Source organism: Vigna unguiculata, chromosome 4, assembly GCF_004118075.2.
Source record: "Vigna unguiculata cultivar IT97K-499-35 chromosome 4, ASM411807v1, whole genome shotgun sequence".
Taxonomy (NCBI): Eukaryota; Viridiplantae; Streptophyta; class Magnoliopsida; order Fabales; family Fabaceae; genus Vigna; species Vigna unguiculata.
In genome coordinates this window covers 39,176,057-39,198,118 of record NC_040282.1, presented here as the reverse complement: position 1 = coordinate 39,198,118, position 22,062 = coordinate 39,176,057, and the positions used below count along the sequence as shown (strand labels likewise).

General features: G+C 31.4%; 2 protein-coding genes across 5 annotated transcripts; both read right to left on the bottom strand.

Annotated features, from left to right (window-relative positions):
• Positions 1 to 534: 534 nt before the first annotated feature.
• On the bottom strand, positions 535 to 3,107 carry LOC114181559 (pentatricopeptide repeat-containing protein At3g62890-like). Its single transcript, XM_028068039.1, has 2 exons — positions 2,409 to 3,107; positions 535 to 2,261 (listed from the first exon to the last, which is right to left on the bottom strand). The coding sequence occupies exons 1-2, from the start codon at positions 3,081 to 3,083 to the stop codon at positions 1,065 to 1,067; spliced, it is 1,872 nt and encodes a 623-aa protein (XP_027923840.1). The 5' UTR covers positions 3,084 to 3,107; the 3' UTR covers positions 535 to 1,064.
• An 8,096-nt stretch (positions 3,108 to 11,203) lies between these two features.
• Positions 11,204 to 16,538, bottom strand: LOC114180999. 4 transcript variants are annotated; one of them, XM_028067306.1, is made up of 4 exons: positions 13,915 to 16,538; positions 12,526 to 12,650; positions 11,795 to 12,011; positions 11,204 to 11,586 (listed from the first exon to the last, which is right to left on the bottom strand). In XM_028067306.1, the coding sequence occupies exons 1-2, from the start codon at positions 16,341 to 16,343 to the stop codon at positions 12,584 to 12,586; spliced, it is 2,496 nt and encodes an 831-aa protein (XP_027923107.1). In that variant the 5' UTR covers positions 16,344 to 16,538; the 3' UTR covers positions 11,204 to 11,586; positions 11,795 to 12,011; positions 12,526 to 12,583. The 4 variants fall into 4 exon arrangements, with proteins under 4 accessions (XP_027923107.1, XP_027923109.1, XP_027923108.1 ...); XM_028067308.1 differs by lacking the exon at positions 12,526 to 12,650 and having other exon boundaries at positions 13,915 to 16,537; XM_028067307.1 differs by lacking the exons at positions 11,795 to 12,011; positions 12,526 to 12,650.
• Positions 16,539 to 22,062: the final 5,524 nt, after the last annotated feature.

Genomic DNA, 22,062 nt, shown 5'->3' with positions numbered 1-22,062 from the left:
GATAACGGATACTCGCGGGTACGAATAGTATCATACCTGCATCCGACCCGTTTAGAAGCAGGTATTAAAATATCCGCTACCCGCGGGTATTTAATACTCACAGATACTAACTATCTATTGCGAGTTTTATCCGCTGATATCTGCGGACGCAAATATTTTTGCCATCCCTAAGTATAACTTTATAAAAAGATTCTCGACAACCAACCTTCATAGTTTTTCAATTCGTATATTATTTAACATCATGGAAGCAATCTTAAAACTAATCCCATATTCACGTAGCTTCTAACATTTACATCTATTTTGTCCAAAATTCAGAGTTGCTCGCTCTTAAGCCTGTAAGATGCTCAGCTTAAGGTTTCATAAAGTACCAAGTCTACAAAACTTTACTGAGCTCATAAAAGTTGCGCCATACAATCACGAAACCATGATAAAACTGAAATAATGACGGTCTGAGGAAATAACCTTAAGGAAAAGGTATTGGTAAATATCCAAATATAAAATAAAAAAATTTGGAACAGAGAGACCTATACGAAATGGTCAAGAAGAACTATACAATTTACTCCTCAGTGGTTGTGCTTTACCTGTTCCAACAAGAACAAAACTTGAGCTGGCATAAACAAGCTATTCTTTGTTCAGTACATGTATAGTGTATACAATAGAAACAGAAGTGTACAAACTTCAGGCAACTTCCATTATCTGAAGCTGTAAAGAAATGACAGCACCGTAAGGGGCACTCTTCAAGAATTAGCTAAAATCCCCAAAATTAAGAGCACCCTTTAATAAACCAATTGGCGAACTGTTCAACAATGCAAATAATGCTCATAGAAGGCCATTCTTCCTTCTTAGAACTTTTCTTATTAGTATGTAATACGGGAGCTGATCACATGGGCAACATTATCGTTTGTGTTAGCAAAAATCTCTCATCAAATGCATATCTTTGTCTGGTCAACTCAATGTGTGAATGAATTTGCCAAATAAACAAAAAATGCTCCATTGTGTCAAAGGTGGGCAAAAAGGAAAAAATGATGGCTGAAATTCATTGACATATGTAGCTGCTTCCTTATCTACCAGTAGTCTTTGCAAGAACAGATTCCATCTTTGAAGTGATGATACCTTGTCCTGTCTCTTACTATAATTACCCGATCATAAACTTTGGAGATGAACTTTGTTGCTTGGTGGCAATCCCCACAAATCCTTAAATTCTTTACAATGCGAATTGGAGTTCCATATGTCGTGTTCATCAATCCATAAGCAATAGCCAACTTCTCACTGTGAACAGACAGAGCAGTCTCTTTATCTTCCTCATCATCAATATCATGCAAAAGTTCTCCTAACTCTGGAACATACCCAGCACTCTTCAACTTGATCGTCATCTCATCCAAAAATGAATAAATCTCCCTACTTTCAGGGTGAGATCTATCTCCAACAAGGAACTGATGGAATGTCCCCTTCAATTCAATTGAGCTGCAACCAGGAATCTTTTTTCTCTCATTACTGACTTCATTCTTTTCTCTAAGCATTCTTGCTTCATTCCATCTCCCAGATGTTGAATATATATTACTCAGTAGAACATGACACCCTATATGGTTAGGATCCATGTCTTTAATGGTCCTTCCTATTCTATGTCCCCGCTCTATGTCTTTGTAGATTCTACAAGCATTCAACAGTGCTCCCCAGATTGCAACATCTGGAGCCATTGGCATGCTTGAAATCATGTCTTCAGCCTCTTTCAAGAAACCAGAACGACTAAGTAGATCCACCATGCATCCATAATGCTCTATTTCTGGGGTAATAGCATAATCACTAACCATCAATCTGAAATATAATTTCCCCTCCTCGACCATATAGCCATGGCTACAAGCATTCAATAAGGCAATGAATGTGACTTTATTAGGAGAAACTTTTTCAACCTTCATTTGTTCAAAAACATTTATGGCCTCGTTGGGTTTTCCATGCATTGCAAACCCACCAATCATGGCATTCCATGGCCAAACCTTTTGCTTTACCTTGTAATTAAAGAAAACTCTGGATGCTGATTCTATTTCCCCACACTTTGCATACATGTCAATGATACTAGCTAAAAGCCTTTCATTCATCTTAACCTCGCCTCTTCCAATGTAAGCGTGTATCCACTTTCCTTGATCCAGTGCTACTAGATTCGAACAAGCGGCAAAAGCGCTTACAAGGGTATATTCATTTGGCCTGGGACCTATTTGCAACATCTCGTTGAAAAGATCCAAAGCCTCCATGAAACAACCAACCTATAGTAAGCATGAAGTAACTTTAGACACGGCACATTAACAATTAAGTCAAACACAACCAATATGACATACTTTCAACCGCGTACTAGTGAAATGTCCACTTTCAACCAATATCATTATTTTGTTTACTTTCAAATCCAGCAATACCTGAACATAACCAGCTATTATAGTACTCCATGACACAACATCTTTTTCTTGCATTCCGTCAAACAATTCCTTAGCTCGAATCATGTCACCAGATCCAACGTAGGCAGCAATCATGGTGTTCCAAGAATACAAGTCTCTATCCACAGCCCATTGAAATACTTTCCAGCCCTCCTCCACAAGTCTCCACTTCCCATACATACCAATCAAGGCATTCAAAACAAATATATTGTTCTCCAAACCAACTTTCACAGCATGAACGCGAACCTGCTGTCCCTCTTGCATACTCAGCCCATTGCCACAGGCACTGAAAGCAAACACAAAGCTATATCTATTCGGAAAAAGACCCGAATCCCGGATTAATGAGCGGAAAACAGAAAAGGAATTGTGGCAGGAATGAGGTAACATAGAATGTGCTTTGATCATGGTGTTGTAAATAAACAAGTCTGGTTGAGGAATTTGATCAAACAATTTGTGGGCATAAGAAAGAGAAACATGAGCTGCAAGCTTGAGGAGCTTGTGGGCTGAAACAGAGTGTGATATTAGAGCTGTGGTTACTAATTGTGAATGGGTCTGCTTAATTTGTTGCATCGACTTGCATGAGTCAATCAAAGAGACAATTTTACAATAGTGATCAGAATGAAAAGGTTTTGCAGAGGTTGAGTAGAACCGAATCATTTTTTTGGCATGAAATCATGCTGATTCAAGAAAGAACACTTCAACTTAAAATTTTTGATAGATAGCCCAAACCTCGTTACAGGCTGGGCCTATTATAATTATAGCCATGGCCCATTTAATTTTCTGATACTTGTTGAGTATGTAGTAAAAAATGGTGAGAAATAACAACAAAATTTCTAATATTCGTTTTGGAGTAAATAAAATTTGTGTGCTGATAGTAAATAATATTTTTATAAAGTTATATGATTGTAAATTTCACCAAGACAGTCTTGTAGTTTGAATTATGTTTAAAATTAATTTTTTAATATGGTATCACTTCTTTGATACAGAGTCACGGATAAAATCTATCATAATAAAATAATTTTTTTTGTTCAATTTATTGTTTCACTTGATATTCAATTGTTATCAAAATATTTATTACTATTTAGTTTTTCGCACGCTTGAAAAAGTATATATCACATAGTAAGAGATGTATTGAAAATCCATATTTACTAGAAATAAAATCAATTTATAATATGTGAACAATTTAAATCTTAGTTCAAAATTTATTTTGTAGAATTAAGTTTTATATATATATATATATATATATATATATATATATATATATATATATATATATATATTAACGAATCTAATTTGTGGAGGACATATTTATATTTATATGCTTTGAACGATTGATCTTGATCTTGATGTTTTAGTTTTTTTCTTAACGTTTAGATATTTACTATTGTAAGCATATACAAAATATAATATTTTCAAGAAGATTGTTTTAATGTATACATAACTTTACTGTATTATTGTAAAACCATTCAAAAGTTTTATTTGTAGGTTTCTAAAAAAAAAAGAATGTAAATTATTTTCTTTTTTATTTTTAATACAAATTTCCAAAGAATGTATATCCTTTAATCAAATGGATTACTACTTTTTTTCTTCCTTTATAAACACATTAATGCACAGTTGTATAAATTTTTATTCATCTACTTACTTTATTCATTGGTTTCTAGAATTATAATATAATTGAAGATTTTATTCCTAAAAATCATATGTATTTGTCAAACTGGTTATGAAATGTGTCTTCTAAAACATTGGCCCATGGCCCAAATAATTGTTAATCACATATCTATTGCAAGACTATTCTTCCACCACCCCCATAATTTATTATATCTGAACCTCCAAATTCTAAAATTACCATTTTATCTTCCATAAAAGTGCAACAAGAGAAGGCCTTTGTCATCTCTTTCTCATTCTGAATGTCAAATATATATTTTGAAAAGTGCATAAATAATGAATAAATAAAAGGATAACAAATATATTAATAAAATAAAAAATAGATAAAGCCCATTTAAAATTCAATTTTCCTCTAAAAGAAAACATCACAATTTAGTTTAATGTAATAAATAAACTAAATTAGACAATAGCTTATCAATAGATATTATTAGATATTTTTAAAATATTATGTGTCTATATCGTCTTACATGACACACACTTAAAATTTAATTTAAAAAGAACAATAAAACTTAATAATTTATTGTGTGAAAATAAAAAATAAAAAAATAGCCTCAAATGATAATATTCCAAATAATTGGTTCCGTTTGAGTCTTCAGCCTTTTACTATTTATTATTACCATCTGCAACGAAATTCAAGGTATGACCAAACAATAGGGTGATCATAATTCTTGATTATAAAAAGCTAAATATACAGTCACAATTAATCAATTATTATTTAACCAAATCAACAATGATTTTAAAGCCAACATGATAAACAAATATTATATAACAAAACAATAATAAGTTATATATCCAAATTAATAATCTAACTGGTCATCATAACTAAAATTCGCTATATAATTACTATATCTATTAAAACCAATAAAAAACAATCCAATGTTTAAAATCAATTTCAATCAAATTTAACACTGTTTTAAGCAATAAAATCGGTCGTAAAATACAAAAGCACTTTTTAATAGTTATCAGATTCTTCAACAGTTAAACTTTTGCCTCAACAGACGCAGCTTTGCATGAGAATACATATTTTTTATTTTTTTTGTATAAAACAAAAATACTTTCAATAATTAAAATAGTTAGAAGTGGACTTTAAGTCTAACTTGACCCCACAAAATCAGTTTGTAAGGTGAGAATTGCACTCACTTATATATTGTAAATTGATTTTATCTTTAGTCGATATGTAACTTCCAACACACCCCTCACACCGAGGTATATTCATCTCGTGCGTGGGACTAGAAATTAGTGGGTGGTCTGTTAGCGGTTCGACAACGGATGGAACAAAATGTTCAAGAAAGTTTGTTAGAATAGGCTCTAACGTGACTCTGATACCATGTTAGAGGTGAACTTTAAACCTAAATAAAATCTCTCGTACCAACAAAATATTTGGCCTTGTTTATAATTAATATATAATACATTGTACACAAAGTTAATCAAAAGGAATTTGGTAGAACAAAAGAAACTGTTTATGAATAAGAATAAAAAATAGTATAATGAAGATAGGTTAGAGTAATTTACACTTAAGAAACAATGGTATATGATATAATTAATATGATATTGCAAAACACTATTGTTAGAAACGAAGATGATTAAGAATGTGTTAGGAAGCTATTAGGTTTAAGGTGGTCCAATGAGATTAGATTTACATGTGTTTTTGCTATGATGTTTAGTACAACAATAATAGGTTTTGGTGGCCACTTGTAGGGATTGTTTGGGAGTACAATAGTAATTATGAAACTAGAGGAATACAAGAATATGAAAAGTATATAATAAAGTTTTGTAATGATCATACACCATAACCATTATTAGGTAAGGTAATGTAAATTCCAGATTTGATGGCTGCACTAATTTCTTCTCTATGAGAGTAAAGTTCTAACTAAGACGACAAAACTTCATTATTAACATCACATTTCCCTTCTACTTTTTATTCTCTTTCTTTTCATTCAAAAACTCTTCTTATCTCTCTCTCTACTTCATCCTCCTAGGGTTTTCAAGACCATAGCATAACATTCATATCTCATGAGAACTTCATCAACTACTTTGATAATGAGGGTATGGTACATCGTTAGCTTTCAAGTCTAAATGATTATTATTGGTTGGTCACTTTCCCAAAGTAGTGTAATCTAATTGAGTAATAAAAATCTTCTTCATAACTGCTATTATATATATATATATATATTATATATTTTAAATCAAAACCATATTAAACATCTAAGTTTTAAACGGATTTGGATTCTTTGATAGATTTTCCTGTACTATTCATATGTGCCTTCAAAATATATTAATGACTCTATTTTTTTTTTAAATATATTAAAAAAAATTCAAATACCAATATAATATACTTTTAAGGGTTAAATATGTTTTTGATCCCTCAAGTTTCAATGAAATTTGGAATTAGTCCCTCTTTAAAACTTTTGACCAATTTAGTCTTTCATTTTTAAAAATACGTGAATTTAATCCTTTTAACCAAATTTTGTTAAGTTTATCTGACGTTTCAAGCGCATTTCATAATAGTATTTGAATTGTTTACACTGTTTGACACATTTTTTGTTTTAATGTTAACTCAAATATTATCATAAGATGCGTTTAAAATGTTAAATAAACTTAACAAAATTTGGTAAGAAGGATTAAATCCACGCATTTCTAAAGATGAAGGACTAAATTGATATAAAGTTTCGAAGATGGACTAATTCTAAAATTCACTTAAACTTGAGGGATCAAAAACATATTTAACCTTATTTTTAATGCTAAATAAAGGATAACACAAAAAAAATTAAGAGAATCTGAACTAATTTGAAACCTAAGAATACTATCTTAACAATAGTCTTAGTCTTGTTAGAGTTACTTTCACTTATCTTTATATTAATTATAAGCGATATTTATGTATATTAGTCTTTGTCTAATGTGTATTGTGTAATAATGCTAGGACCCATCTTTAATGAATGGAAATTCTATAAGGATTTGATGGTAATAGGCTAATAATACCATACAATAATAATAATTATTGATATAATTATTGTTATTATTTGTTTTTGTGATTCTCTTAAAATTGGGGCCACTGATACAAGAGCCAATTATGCCATAGATTGGTGGGAAGAACAGTGAAGACAGAATGAGAAAAGAAAGAAATCTCATGCAGAGGAGATTTGTTTGGGCAAAGTTTGTAGGGTCAAGCTTGAAGTGGGAGCTGCAAAAGTAACACACCATGTGATACAAAATAGCACATAATGGCTTGTACTTAAAGTTTCATGCCCAACAAGTGTATGCAGAAATGCAACAACTGTGGTAAATGTCTAATTTAACATGCTATGTATCACTTCTTCATATTTATCTTTCATCATGTATCCTTCAATTAGTACTCTACTTATTCTGATTCAAGTTCGTCCGACAGTCATCATTAGGAATAATTATCGCATTTCTGAGATATTGTCCGCTTTAGATCGTTTGAATTCCGTCACGGTTTTGTCCTTAAAAGGCGCCTCAGAAAGTAGAGAAAGATAGGAGTATTTAAACTTCGTTTGACCTCGACTCCTAAACGATGTGAAACTTATTGAATGTATCGGAACAAGACGAATGAGAAGGTTAAAAAAGAAAAATATATTTAAACTGTCTTTAACCTAAAGAAATGACGTAATAATTATTTTTAAGATGCATCTAGATTTTACTGAGCGTTTGGATGTGAATTACTGTGTGTCCAATATGGACAAACACCTCTCCACTAAACATTTGCAATTTGCATGAATATGATGTTTGTTACAAAGCATTGGTTGAAATTGATACTTGAACTCTTTGAAACCATATATATAATGAAGGAGAAAACAAAAACCAAAGAGAATAAAAAATATCTCCAATCCCACTTTCAATCTGAGCCTCAGATTTATGTGATATTTTTTTCACCTTTGATTTGCTCATGAAAATTAGCTGCTAGATTCATGTTCATCAGTGTTGTTGAAAACTATTATGCAAATCAGAGAATATGAATAATTTTTATCTAAACAAATAGAATACTAAGTCACGTGAGATGAATCTTGGTGTGAAGTTTCAATAAAGCCTTTGCAATTGCATAAAGGAAAGAAAAAATGGCTTTTAGAGAGTCCTTATTAAAATAAGAAACCTTTACTATATATTATTATGCTTTGATTTTGCAATGAATATGTGGTAGCAAAAAAAATTAAATTAAAAAGTATAAGTTGAATTAGTTGTATATATAATGGGTAAAGAGGAATAAGAAACTTTACTTTGAATGAATAGTATATCTTTTGTAGTTCAAAGACATAAAAACTAAACATGATTTCAAATTTGAACTTTGCACATAATTCAAAATTTGATTTGAGAGTGCAAGTGAGTTTGAATTGACTACCAACCAAATTAAACCCAACACGTTTTATGAAAAAAATCGACTTTGGTCAATTCATCATTCCAATTTGAATTCAGAAAACATCAAACTTGATTATCTATTTAGACTATCAAAATAGTGTTTTTTATTTTCTTGAATACTTGTTGCCCCTTTTTAATATTTAATAAAATTTATCTAACAAATAAATATAGCACGACCAACAAAATATTTCAATTAGTTGGGTCATTTTCTTCCCACTAAATTCAGTCTAATTAAGTGGTTTACACTCTTTTTCTTTTATTATTGAAATAACGAAACATGGAATTTTCACATCATGAAAGACTCTTTTGTCAGAAATATGGCAAAACAGAAAAATCCAAATAAAAAGAAAAACCTAATCTAAAGAGAAATACCTAGAAGGTTATAGGTGTGTACTCACGTGATCCACTACTTAATCTCTCTTTTTTAAATGCAAATTAACTTTAGGTTAAACCCTTTTAGATAAAAACAAACATAAAATAAGAGTTTATCTATAACATTGCAAATTAAAATGAATATAAATTTATATTTTCTTTTATCTTTGTGTTTTTGTTGTCCTCTTTGCTATTCTACCAACATGTGTATAACATTGTTATGATTGCTTTGCCCTAAAAAACAAGGAATAATGTGTGCTTTACATTATTACACATTGTTTCTACTACCTTGTGTATGGGGTTGGTAGGGCAAGCTGGTATGTAGCAAGCAAAGCCATGGATCTTGAAACCAAGGGTCAAGATTTTGAGATATGGAAGATGAATTGATTAATGTGTAATCATTGTTGCACAGTCCACAATTTCATAGGAGAAGAATTAATTGATTAACATGTAATCATTGTCATCATCACAATCTCAAAATTTTCAAATCTACCAAAATACTACCAAAGGTTAAACTTTACATGGTTAGTTAGCTGATTGGCATCAAAAACACAATCAAGAAGGCAAAGGAGGGAATATCAACTGTTTCTCAAATCACCTCCAAAAAATATTCCTTCTCATATTAGGGTTTTTACACTTTTTCTGTGAGAACAACAGTGTATTTGGAAATCAGAATATTAAATCACCTAATCCAAGATAGTAAAAGTTAAACCTTTAGCTATTTCAATCTTTGATGTGATGAGATGAGGATGAATCTTTTCTTGTTAAAATTTTACATCATCTTTATTATATGGCAAATTTTACATGTACTTTTGATTCATTTATATATGTTCAGACATCGGATAAAATCAGTGTTAATCCGTATATTTTAAAAATACATAAGAAAAACAAGTTGAGAATTCAAATTCATAGCAGATTCATAGCAGAAAAAGAATGTTGTTTTGTTACTCTCAAGACAAGGAGATGCATGGGAAGAACTAGAACTCTTTCTTAATTCCTGTGTTAATGAATGAATGAGCCAAGAAAAGATTGATGAATGAAAATGCAAGTCCATAACATAAATTATCAGGTAAAAAGAATGTATCTTTAGGTTTTGTTTAGTGGGATGTAAAAGGAGAGACATTAAAAAGAAAGATTAATCATGGGGGAACATTGAAAGTGTCAAGATTCTTGTAAAAAGATGGCTTTGTCCTATGCCAATCATAACATCCTCCTCTCCTATACAAGAACAACCAGACTGGAATGAAAAATGAAATTATACCATACATCAAGCAAAAGGGAAAAAAATGTATAAATTAAAAAGAAAAAGAAAGAAAAAAAAAGGGTCTTTTTCTTTTAGTTGGTCAGCAGTCAGAATTGCTTGCCATTGCCGACATGATCCACTGTCACTACACCAAATTGAGTAGAAAGATAAATCAGTTCTGAAGAAATCAGCAACACAGCACCCTGCACTACTAATGAGTTCAGCCAGCCACATAACTTTTTCATTTACAACCATGTTTGACTTTTAGCCAGCCATTAAGAAGCTACAGAAACTTTCATTATTTCTTCCCTTGAGGTGGGTGAAGATACTTAAATTAAGCATATACATATCAGTGAAAATTACCAGTATGCTACAATGCAAAAACAGTGAACTCAGTGTATAATTGAGTGCAGTTAAATAAATATACAGTCTAAAATGAGTTAAATGGTTGAGGCTTTTTGAGAGTACTACTTCATAACATGTAAGAGAATAGGTTCATGATGGAAAAGGATGGAGAAAAGTTAGTAGATAAAAGGGGTGGCTATATTGATGCTAGTTTCAAGCTGCTGTACGTGCAGTAAAAGGACATATTGTGGCATGATTTATTATGGAATATAGTACTAGAGTCGTCGTTCATGTAGCAGCAGTATCTATGAACATAACCAATCACAAGTTTAAAATAACTTCAGTACAAATTCTGCTGTCTTTGGTTATTATCGTTTTAATGATTCTTCAGCTTTTACTTCAGTATGCATATAAATTCTGTACTGATACAATAATTTCTCTTCAAATTATTTTTACTATTATTATTACACAGTACAGCCATATACAGATATAAATTGATAGTAAATGACAACTTACAAAACACGTACACTTTTCAAAGTTTTGATTTTCTTTTAAATAAGATTTAGTGATTTATTTATTTCTTGTATGGATTTGAGCATCTTTGATTTACACCAAGAACCAATTCCTCTCACTGTACAACCGTTCTGATATAAAATCTACAGTGAAGATTAATGTGATTATACATTTTAGTGGTTAAAAATCAATTGTATAAAAATAAATTGTGTTAAAACACATTTTACCCAACTTAGATGTCAGAGTTGCATGATCTGCAGAAGTTCTATTTGCACGGAATAGAGAGGCAGAAGTTGTATTAATTATTGACTAGGAAACTGTTGTGCTTGCATCAGGTTGATAGTATCTCAGATTTCAGTTGCATAATTTTATGAAATTTATAGTATGGTGACAACAACAACAAAAAGGGTGTCATGTGCATGTGACTGACAAGAAGGGTGAAAAATGATATGCAATTTCATCACCACCAGAACCCTTGAATCACCAACCTTCTTCTGTTCATGGCTCCAATAATCTGCATATTGCAACCATATCATGTACCTTCTCATACCGACAGGTCTCTTCCTTTTCCATTTTTTAGGCCACACTCCTTCTTTCAACTTTTTTTTTTTCAAGCCTTTTCAGCAATCATGGCAACCTAAACGGTTAATTCTGCAAAATTCCAATTTTCAACATTGAGATAAACATGGAAAACAAGGCCCCATTAACAAATAAATTATCACAAAAAAAAGGTTTCAAAGGAAAGTTACCGAAGCTTGTGGGACATTTGCTAAACAAAAACAATAACAATATTCACACACATAATATATATAGGGAGAGAAACAGTGTGTGGATTGATGTGAAGAAAGGCCACTCATACCTCACTCTCCTTTGACCATGACACCCTTTGACATGGATATCCACTCTCCATTGTGGGCCTAATCATTTTGTAGTAAACAAACACACCAGGAGATATGCCAGATTATCTATGAGAAATGCTTCTACGGACACAAAGATTCTTATCTTCTTCCGAGGTTGACACACGTTAAAACCATGTTGGCTTTGCCACCCTACTACTGCTTCAAGCCATTCCAACTCTGCACAAAAAGTAACATTCAAATTCTGGGAGCCTCCTATTTAAGTGTAACATTTCTAGTAACTTATCTCCCTATTCATGAGAGCATCTAGTGGCAGGAAGACACTCCATATCATTTGAGATTGCCTCCATCATGAAGAAACATCATAAATTTCATCAGAAACTTTTGTTATTAATTTGGTATGGTGTTCAGGTATAGTGCTCCCATTTTTGTGATGACTAACCATGCGGATGCTGTCTCTAGTTGTGGTGAAACATGACTAGGAACAGATGTAGAGATAGCCTCAGCTGTGTTCTCTCTTTCCACTCATGAAAATAATATAAATTAGATGAAGGGGCCTGACTTGTGTGACAATTTTGTGCAGTAATGAGAACAGAAGACGCCAAAACTTGAATCAGTTTTCAAAGGTGAGGCCAAATAACGGCCAAATATATGTTTCCACTTTCCTCTAAAGGCTCTCACATGCATCAATAGCCAGCCCTATGAAAGAGAGAGACCAAGGAACAACACATACCGTTAGAATAGAAATGCTGTCCTTAGAGCTTGGAAGTTGAAATTTACTTGAAAGTGAACTAGTCATGCTCAGTTACTGGCTCACTGGTTTGTAACAGCATCACGAACCTTGATGGTTGATACCAACTGATAAGATGTAATTGAGAATTATGTTGTTTCTTTGTTACTAAGAACACAAAATGAGAGTAGTTGGGATAAGTCCAACAACAACATGGTCCACGCCCAAGTGGTTTTAAAAATCAGGAAACATGAAGGGAAACTCTTTATCTTGCTAGACCCTACGAGAAACTGAAACTTCTACATCAGGCAGTTTGCAGAAAGCAGTGAGACACCTTTTGTTCTTTGGTCAACTCAGTTTAGAACTAAACTGGAGCATTAAAGTCTTTGGATGTGATGGAAATCAGGTGGTCAAACAGTATGATAATTCATCCTATTCTATTCAATCACGCAAATTGGTGTGGCAAGCAGAATCTATGGACTATGTATTGTGTTATGGCATATCAAGACATGAACTATCAATTGAGATATATAATCAAAATTCCATGGACTATTTGTAGTGTCTTTTTCCCCCCTTCAGGTGAAGAAAACACGTTAATGACACCCCATGATGTCAGATAAACGTTGTTTTCGTTGAGAAAACAAAAACTTTGCTCTAGATATAGGCTTTAATCTTGTTTTTTAATAATTTTTCATACAGACCATAAAATTCAGTTTGCTTTTGAATTTTTAAATATTTTGCATGAGTGCTTTATATCATATCAATGTCAATAGTTAAGAAAGCGAACAACGGACGCTTAATAAAGAAATTAATCAAATCCTGAAAGCTAGTTCCATGAGAATAAAAAATGCTTCTACTCCAGTACTTGACCAGCAGAAAATGAAGCGGAAGAACAAGTGGAAGAGGAATTAGGAATTGAGTTTTTCACATGAGAGGAAGTTTGTAAACAAGGTGTTTCTCATTAAGGAAAACTTTACACATTCATTAATGAAGCGCATCTCTTTAGGCTGTAGATTGATATTAGAATTAGGATTCAATAATCATTCTCATTACAAAATAACTAGCAAAATTTTTGTGACATGACATTGGTCTTGCTCCTTTCCTGGATTGTTGTTATGCTGATAAAAGAGCAAGACTTCCTCCTTTACAAACCCTAAAAGTACAAAATAATTACTGGAAAAAAGATTGATGATTCATTAGAATCAAAGCTGATCATAACACAGTCACTAACAACATGCTTTTTTTGGTCCCTTCTAATATTCCTTCTGTTTCAACCCCAAAGTCATGAAAAATTTTCAACTAGATGTAAGGGAATAATAGAAGAGTTGTGGAAAGAATCTGATAAATCCTAAAATTACACAATTCTATAAGAGTTGAAAAAAAGCACATTACACTAAGGGAGCATCAGCATAAACCTCAGCCAGCATGCCATCCTCACTACCAGACATGGCAAACAGCTCTGCATCCTTCTCTTCCTCACTGGAAAAGTCTCTCCTTTCAAGCTTGGCATGAGCTGCAATGTATATCATTTTCTGAGCCCTCTCCAAGGCAACTCTTGACTGTTTATTAGCTGAAAATTTCCTCATAAAAGACCAATTACTCTTAAACCCACATGAAGTTGCGTGCAGAAAAATAAGCCTCACTGCAATCTTCCCCAAGGATTTAAACTCACTCAAACATGTTTCCCACACAAGCCTACTACTCAGTGGATTTGCAACTTTCATCTTCCCTGTTACAGGATCTCTCTGCTTCATCTGAACAGCCTGTGCATAAAGCGGATCAAGACCATCTGACCTCCATTTCATTAGCTCCATCAACACAACATGAGCCTCTTCTCTCGAAGCCAGCCTCGTCAGTAACTTGTCCACATCCTTTTCCTGTTCTCGCGTCAAACACTTATAAGGAGGAAGATACTTTCCACTTGCATCCTTAATCAAGTAAAGTGGATCAAGTATAAACGCTGCTGCCCAAGCAGGGTGATAATTCTTCCTAAACCTCTTCTCAACTATCTTCTCCACAGCTCCTTCCACAATGTTGAACTTCCCACACCACTCTTTCACCTTGCTCCTCACCTCCTCCCAAAGAGGCAAGCACCTACCCATCAATGGCCTCTCAGCCTCAACATCATGCACCATCCCTCTAACAAGCTTCACAAGTGAATAAACCGCCTCCAACTCGTTCCAAAACCCCTCATTCTGCACCATCCCTGCAACCTCCCTCGCCAAAGTATCTTCCATACACATCACCTTAAACCCATCCTCCATCACAACCATCTGCATCACTCTGGCACAGCTCAAAATGTCCTCCAACATAGGAAACACCAGTTGAAAATTCTTCAACGGATCACATTTGGGTGAAGGCACGCGAATTAGGCCGCCACAATCCATCTCCTGCACCCTGCACTTCAGGAAAAGACTCCTCACCTGCGACTCACTGTTCATGAAATTCGCAACCTTCAAGCAATTCTCGATCACAGACCTGAAAAGCGGCAACTCGCGGTTAAAATCCTTGATCAAGCTAACCAAGCCCTGAAGCTGGCAGGAAGTGTTCACCATCCAATGGTGCTGTGCCTCCAAGTTCCTCAACGCCTTAGCCTTGAACTTATCTGCGACTATCCCCACACACCTATGGACAACACTCCCAGTAACCGCAGTAACCGTCTCCCACAAAACCTCCTCGGCATACTTAGAATTCTCCACTCCACCAGTGAACACAGCCTTCTGAAACACACTACTCCCATTGGGGAGATTCACCACAAACTTCACCAAACTCTCCCCCCCACCACAACACGAGTTAAAGTTAAACAAACCCCCACTCTTCCACCCATCACTCGCCAACTGAAAAAACATGGCGTCCCTAATCCTAGCCTCGGACTCAGCCTTGGCCTCCCCGAACCTAGCATCAAGCCTCCCCCCAGAAACCTCCCTCCTCAAATTGGCGGGCAACCCAACCTGGCTCAAAAAAGCCTGAAACTTTCTATGTTCCAGACTCAACAAGGACACAGAACCGCAGGTCTCATAGAACCAATCGAAGAGCAAGTCCAAAGCAGAATTCACCTGGTCCTTGCTCAGAGCAGGACCAGGAGACGTCTTGGGACTCTTCAACTTCTTCACACTGTCCTCAAACATGGCCAAAGCACACAAATCATCCTTCCCACCCGACAACATTAAATGCTGTTGGCTCTGCCCGTGATGCTGCAAGTGCATAATGTTGTTGTTATTATTATTATTACTATTGCTGTTGTTGTTGTTACTGTTCTGCATCTGGGTGTACCCCATGTCGAAGCGGGAAGACTCGACCAAGGCCAAGGAGTGATTTTGATAAGAAGAGGGTGACGTGGCACCCATTTGAGGCGAACCCCTTTTGCGGTTCGAACCGGGAGTGATGGAGGAAATGGGGAGGGGAGAAGGGACCGAACCCGGTCTCAAACCGGAGCTGAAGTTGGAGCAAGTTCCACGCTTTAAGTGTTCGGAAGCCGTTCTTGAAGGGTTTGAAGCGGAGAAGAGAGAGTCGCAGAGGGAGCATTTGAGTTTCACTGATTTGGGTAGGCCTGTGTCCGGGTGCGGGACGAGTATGGGCTCGAGGTGTGCCCAGTACCAGGCTCCCTTGCCTTTGATGGCCTTGGTCCGCACAGTGAGGAGCCCTTCGAACCGTTTGTTGACTGCCCTCACGGCGGCGCCGTCGTCTGATGGGAGTGGGTCGGTGGAGGTTGAGGTGGTTGAGGTCATGGCTTGGAGGTGGAGCGTCAAAAGTGGAGGGTGTAGTGGGGTGGTGACGGTGGTTTCACCGTTTTGGTGGGAGTGGGTGTCGTTTTGGGGCATTTAGCCATATAGGGTTGCAGAGTGAAGAGAAGGTGTAGAAAGTGATGTGAATGAAGAGAGTAACTGAGCGAAAAAGGAGTGGAAGGTGCATATAGAGTGGAGCTACTCAACAGGAACCAGAGAATGGAGGAACAGAGAGAGAGAGAGAGAGAAAGAGAGAGAAGGGTGAGTCAACCAAATTTGTATTTCTCAACCAAAAGCAGAGTATAGTTTTTCTGAAAAAACAAAACCTCAACTTGTTCTTTGTTTATGGATTTCTTCTTTTTCTTAATACTATGTCTTAATACTATGTCTCATATGATAGTAGACATACTATAATGTCATCACAAGTAGTTAATACCTTCCATTCTAACGTTTTAATTATATAATTATATTTTTGTAATTTTAAGATACACATTATAATTTTCTTTTATTTTAAATTCTATGTTTTACCATTTTTCTTTTCAGAGGAGTTTTATCATTTACATGAATAAAGTTGTCTAAAAAAAATAAATATGTTACATTTTTATTTAATTTTGAAATATACAGCATTGTTGTTAGAAAGATGAACAGCAGTTTGTATTTGTTTAATGTTACCGACAATTAACATAAACATCCTATTATTAGTTGTAGTATTTTAGTAGGTAGAGTGACGTTTTATTATATTTATTATCATATACTTTCAAATGCTACCTAAAATCTTTACTTTAGTTTCCAAGGTCACCAAATTGATCATAGATGTTAAAATTACCTATCAATGCACAAGGAAACAAATTATAAAAACTTAATTGCGTTAAAATATGCTTAATTTAATCTATACTTGTTCTTTTGTGATAAGAAAATGCAAGTTAAGCATTTGTCATAGGAGAAAAATATAGTTGACTGTAATTACAAATAATTTACAGTTAAAATTATATGGACTTTTCAAAATAATATTCGATAAAGATATGTGTCTATTTTTTTTTTCTATATAAAACTATGTTTTAACTAAATTGAAATAATTTTATTTTTCTGCCCCTCAGATTTTGAAAGAGTGATTTTGAAATGTATATATAAATGAAATCGTTAAAAAAGAGGAGACAGAAATAATTGTACCCATAAAGCCTAATTCCATTCATAAAAGTTGATTTGTTTATTTTTTTTTTGTTTTTTTTTAATAAAATAATTGAGTTTCTAAAAAGTGCTACAAAGGATTTAATTTACTCTTTGACTATATATATCTATGACGAATTTTTTTTTAAGTTACTTATTTTTATTTAAGTGAAGGTTTAAAAGAAATGTATGAATGAACTAGCACTCATCAACTCATAATTATAACTCTATCCATTGCATCCATTTAAAACATTAATCAACATGAAAATGATATCATTAGTATTATCATCAATAATAATAAATACATTTAAATTGATTGTCTTAGCTTTTGAAAAAATATTAAGACAAATTAGAAATTATGTTCAATAGTAAAATATTTTAGAGTGGGTAGTTTTAAATGAAAAAAATGCAGTTTTAATTTAAGAAAAAAGGAAGTAACAATTGAATGATTTTGATGATAAATGAAGAATTAACTAAAATCCAATAAAGAAGAAGAGGTTGATGGCATTGATTTGGTGATTTTGATTGGTTTTATTAATGGAGAAGACATTAGTTTCCATTTCAACAGGATCTTGGAGTAACATCAGAACATTTTTTTTTATGGTTCATAGCTTTTCTCAAATCACTTTCACCCTAACAAAAAGAAAAGCACTTAAAATTTTAGGGTTAACTTCAATTATTAAGCTACTTGTTTTACTTTTGTCGTCTTCTTATTTCATTTGTTCCTCCATTGTCTCTCTAATTACACTCCACTATCACTCACTAAATTTTACTTTTGACAAAAGGATAACAATGCTTTCATAAAAATAAAAAAAATCACTTTTGTTCTAAAAACTCATGTTCTAACCTATTTTAGTTTAGGGTAAAATTTAATACTAATGTTTCATAATAATAATAATAATAATAATAATAATAATAATATGAATAATGTTTTATTGTTTTTTAAATATTATTAGAGATTCATTTATTAATGATGAGATTGAAATAGGTACAAATTTTATATTATAAACTCATTTAAAATATCAAAGTTAATTTTAAAATTTACTTGTTAAAATAGTATTAGATATTAGTTTAACTTATTATATTATTTGTTATTGAATTATTATCGAATCGTTTATTTAGTTATATACTTAAAAATACATTTATTTTAACATGAACGAATATGTTAAAAATATCGTGTCAACTACAAATAATATAAATTTATAATTTATATTTATAAAAATATATTTTACTTTACAAACTAATTTGATAAAATTTAAATAAACTTAAAATTTTACTTTTCATAAATAATTAGTTTTATAAAATTAGTTACTTAATGGAATTACATTCTCATACTTTATTTATTTCTCAAACAAATAGCAAATATAATTAAATTATAATATGAACATGTTAGACTAAACATAATATGAATTAGGAGTAACTAAAATCCATATAGATATAAATTAATAAATCAACGAAAAATTATCTGTTCAAATCGAATCATGAAATATACAATTCATATAATATTTGAACTACACTAAATCAGGTTAATACATTTTCATAACAAGATTTGAATAAAAAATTATACAATTCATATAAAATCTGAATCAGACCAATTAATTTCAAAACTTTGATAATAAACACTTGCATTTGTTTCTTTTTATAAGTTATATATATATATATATATATATATATATATATATATATATATATATATATATAAAGAAAATGATTATCCGACATTAGGAAAGAGAAATGAAGTCAGCTTTACAACTATTATAAGTAAATTATTATTAAAATAATGTAACTGGTGATTACAAAAATGCATCTAAAATGTAGGACACTAGCTATACTGTAACCCGTGAAACACACACAATTAAAATAACTGTTTATTTGGTCAGATAAATAACTCAAAATTATTGTTATCTGTGTACAAGATTAATATACTATAAGTTTGTATTCAATGAGAAAATGTGAGATTTTATAAATATTAACTTTGTATCATTAATAAAAGGTAATACTTCCTTTTAACTATAAGATGTTAAAGAAAACAAACAATTATATAAATAATTAATTTATAAAAAAATCATTTTTTTTTCATAAATAATCTCTTAGACAAATTTTTTTTATACAGAGTCGTTTACACAAATGGTAATTAGAAAAAATATATATATAGACGACTGTATTTAAGTAAACTTATTTTCAGGCCAAATCACAATGTTATATTTCTCCTTGGCAAACACATATATGTTTAATATAATATAAATATGTTATAGATTTAAAATTTAAGAAAATAAGTGATATTTTAAGGAAAGTTTGAATATTTTATTATCAACATATGGAAGTTTAAATAAAAAATTATTATTTAAGTTTTAATTTTATAACATCATCATCTACTCATCTTTTAAATATCAAAGACCATCATATAGATTTTGACATAAAATATAGAATGATTCTAGTTTACTGTAATGTTTTCTTTTTAATAAGTTTATCTTCGTATTTTTCTTGAGATAATTTTTAAAAGAGTAAAAAATTGTTGTATGTGACTTAAAAGAATTCCAGATAAATATTTGTTTATCTGAGAGATTATTAGTATGTTTTGATATTGTTTATATGGGTTTTTTTATATACAAATATAGTAGTCAAAGCTCTTGGAGTGAAAGCTTTTAAAGTTTTGTTAGGGTCGATCAACTTAGTATAAGTAATGGAAGTTATTCTAGGAATTTGATGTGAACATGATGTGGTAAATATATTTGACAATTTTATGAGTATTATTTTAGTAGTTGATATCGATGATTATTGAATGAAATCTATCTAGAATGAATTGATGTTTGAATTTAGATATTTGTATACATACGAATAGCATATGTTATGATAATTTTGTTGTGAATGGACAGGATAAATATTTCGAATATTGATTGAGAAGGGATCAATAAAATTATTTTGTGTTGAGTGAGTTGTTTAGAATGATTTTGAGTTATCAATTTAGTGGGATTGTTCAATTAATGAATGTTATTTTAGAATTAAAATGACCTAATTAATATATATATATATATATATATATATATATATATATATATATATATATATACTAAAGAAGTAAAAAATAATAGTCCGAACAAAATTGATAAATTATTTTTGAATTTTGGTTTAGACGAACCATCAAATCTTCTAAAAAAATTATAAATTTTAAAATTCAAAGTGCTCAAAATTTCTCTCCTATTAAGTATTTGAAAATGATTGTTAGAGTTTTTGGCCATTGAACTATTTGTTTAACACATTTTTATATATTTGAGAAAAAATGAGACCATATGAAGTACAATTAGTATGAAAATTACTTAAAGTTGAAAATTTGAATATGTAACTTTAAAAAAAATATTCATGATATAGCAAAAAAAGATTTGGAATATGTGTAACATACGGTGAAAATGATAGAAATTCATTTTCAACAATTCGATTTATTGACCCTTAACAGTAAAAGAAATAATTTATAGAATCGTGTATAAATTTTAATTATAAGGAATATATAGAATCATATAGGAACAAAATTGTGTTTTGAGAAAGAAAAGATAAATGTAGAAGAAATATTTACTTTAACACAATTAAATATTTGGGCTTAAGTGAAATATAAAATTAGTAAAGCTAATTTTTCTAATTAAGACTGAATTCTTTGTTTAATTCAGTGCATTCATTTTATTACTTAGAAAATATAACCAAAATCACAAATAAGAGACTATGTAAGGACCATAAATACCTATCAGAAAACATGAAAAGTGAGTCTAGTGTGTGTTTTCTTTGTTTGAGACAAACAACCTACCCATGTCAAGCTTTTAATCTAATGCTTGTTATGTCTGTTTAGGGAACCATGAAAGAATTTTGTTACATGCAACTTTTAACATATTTAGAGACAACCTAAATACAACAATAAGATCATATTCATAGCAAAAGTGCAACAACAATGGATATGGAAGGATATGGAAGACTGATGTTAAAATATTATGCTTAATAACAATTTCAAACTTTGGATTTGTTGTAGCTTCATAACCACTTTATATTAAAGTATAATTATTAATTATTAAACTGATATTAAAGTATAATTATATATTATTAAATTGAGAGTTAGGTACAATTTTTTGTATGATGTCTAAATATATATATATATATATATATATAATTACAATAAGTTTTTTGAGTGTGTTATCTATGTTACAAAAATATAACAAACTCAAGTATATAAAAATATTATATATATATATATATATAATATATATATATATATATTATTTTATGATAGAACAAAATATGATTTATATTTATGTTTTTAGTTATTATTAAGTTATAGATGAGAACGTTCCAAATTATACATTTTCAATTATTTTATTTTTTTATATTTATTATGAAACACATTTTTAGCTACTTGTTTACATAATGACGTTTCTTTTTTTTTTTCAGATGATATATAATTCGTCTTCACAAAAGATATATTTACTATAATAAGTCTTCGAAGAAAAAGGAAATATATCTCATGTACTCATGAACATGTTAACTTAACTTATAATATTTCAGATGTCATAATAAGTCTTCAAATTGCTTACTTAGTCTAAGAGTTCAACAAATAGCAATAATTTTACTGATGCACTGATATTTGTGTAATAAACTAGTCATAATT

Bases quoted from the DNA above. Each gene is read 5' to 3' on its own strand.
- LOC114181559 (XM_028068039.1), bottom strand. From the start codon at position 3,083: ATGATTCGGTTCTACTCAACCTCTGCAAAACCTTTTCATTCTGATCAC. The intron at 2,262-2,408 runs GTATTGCTGGAT...TGCTTACTATAG, and splicing joins TAATAGCTGGTTATGTTCAG to GTTGGTTGTTTCATGGAGGC.
- LOC114180999 (XM_028067306.1), bottom strand. From the start codon at position 16,343: ATGCCCCAAAACGACACCCACTCCCACCAAAACGGTGAAACCACCGTC. The intron at 12,651-13,914 runs GTAATGTGCTTT...ACATCTTATCAG, and splicing joins TATGCTGATGCTCCCTTAGT to TTGGTATCAACCATCAAGGT.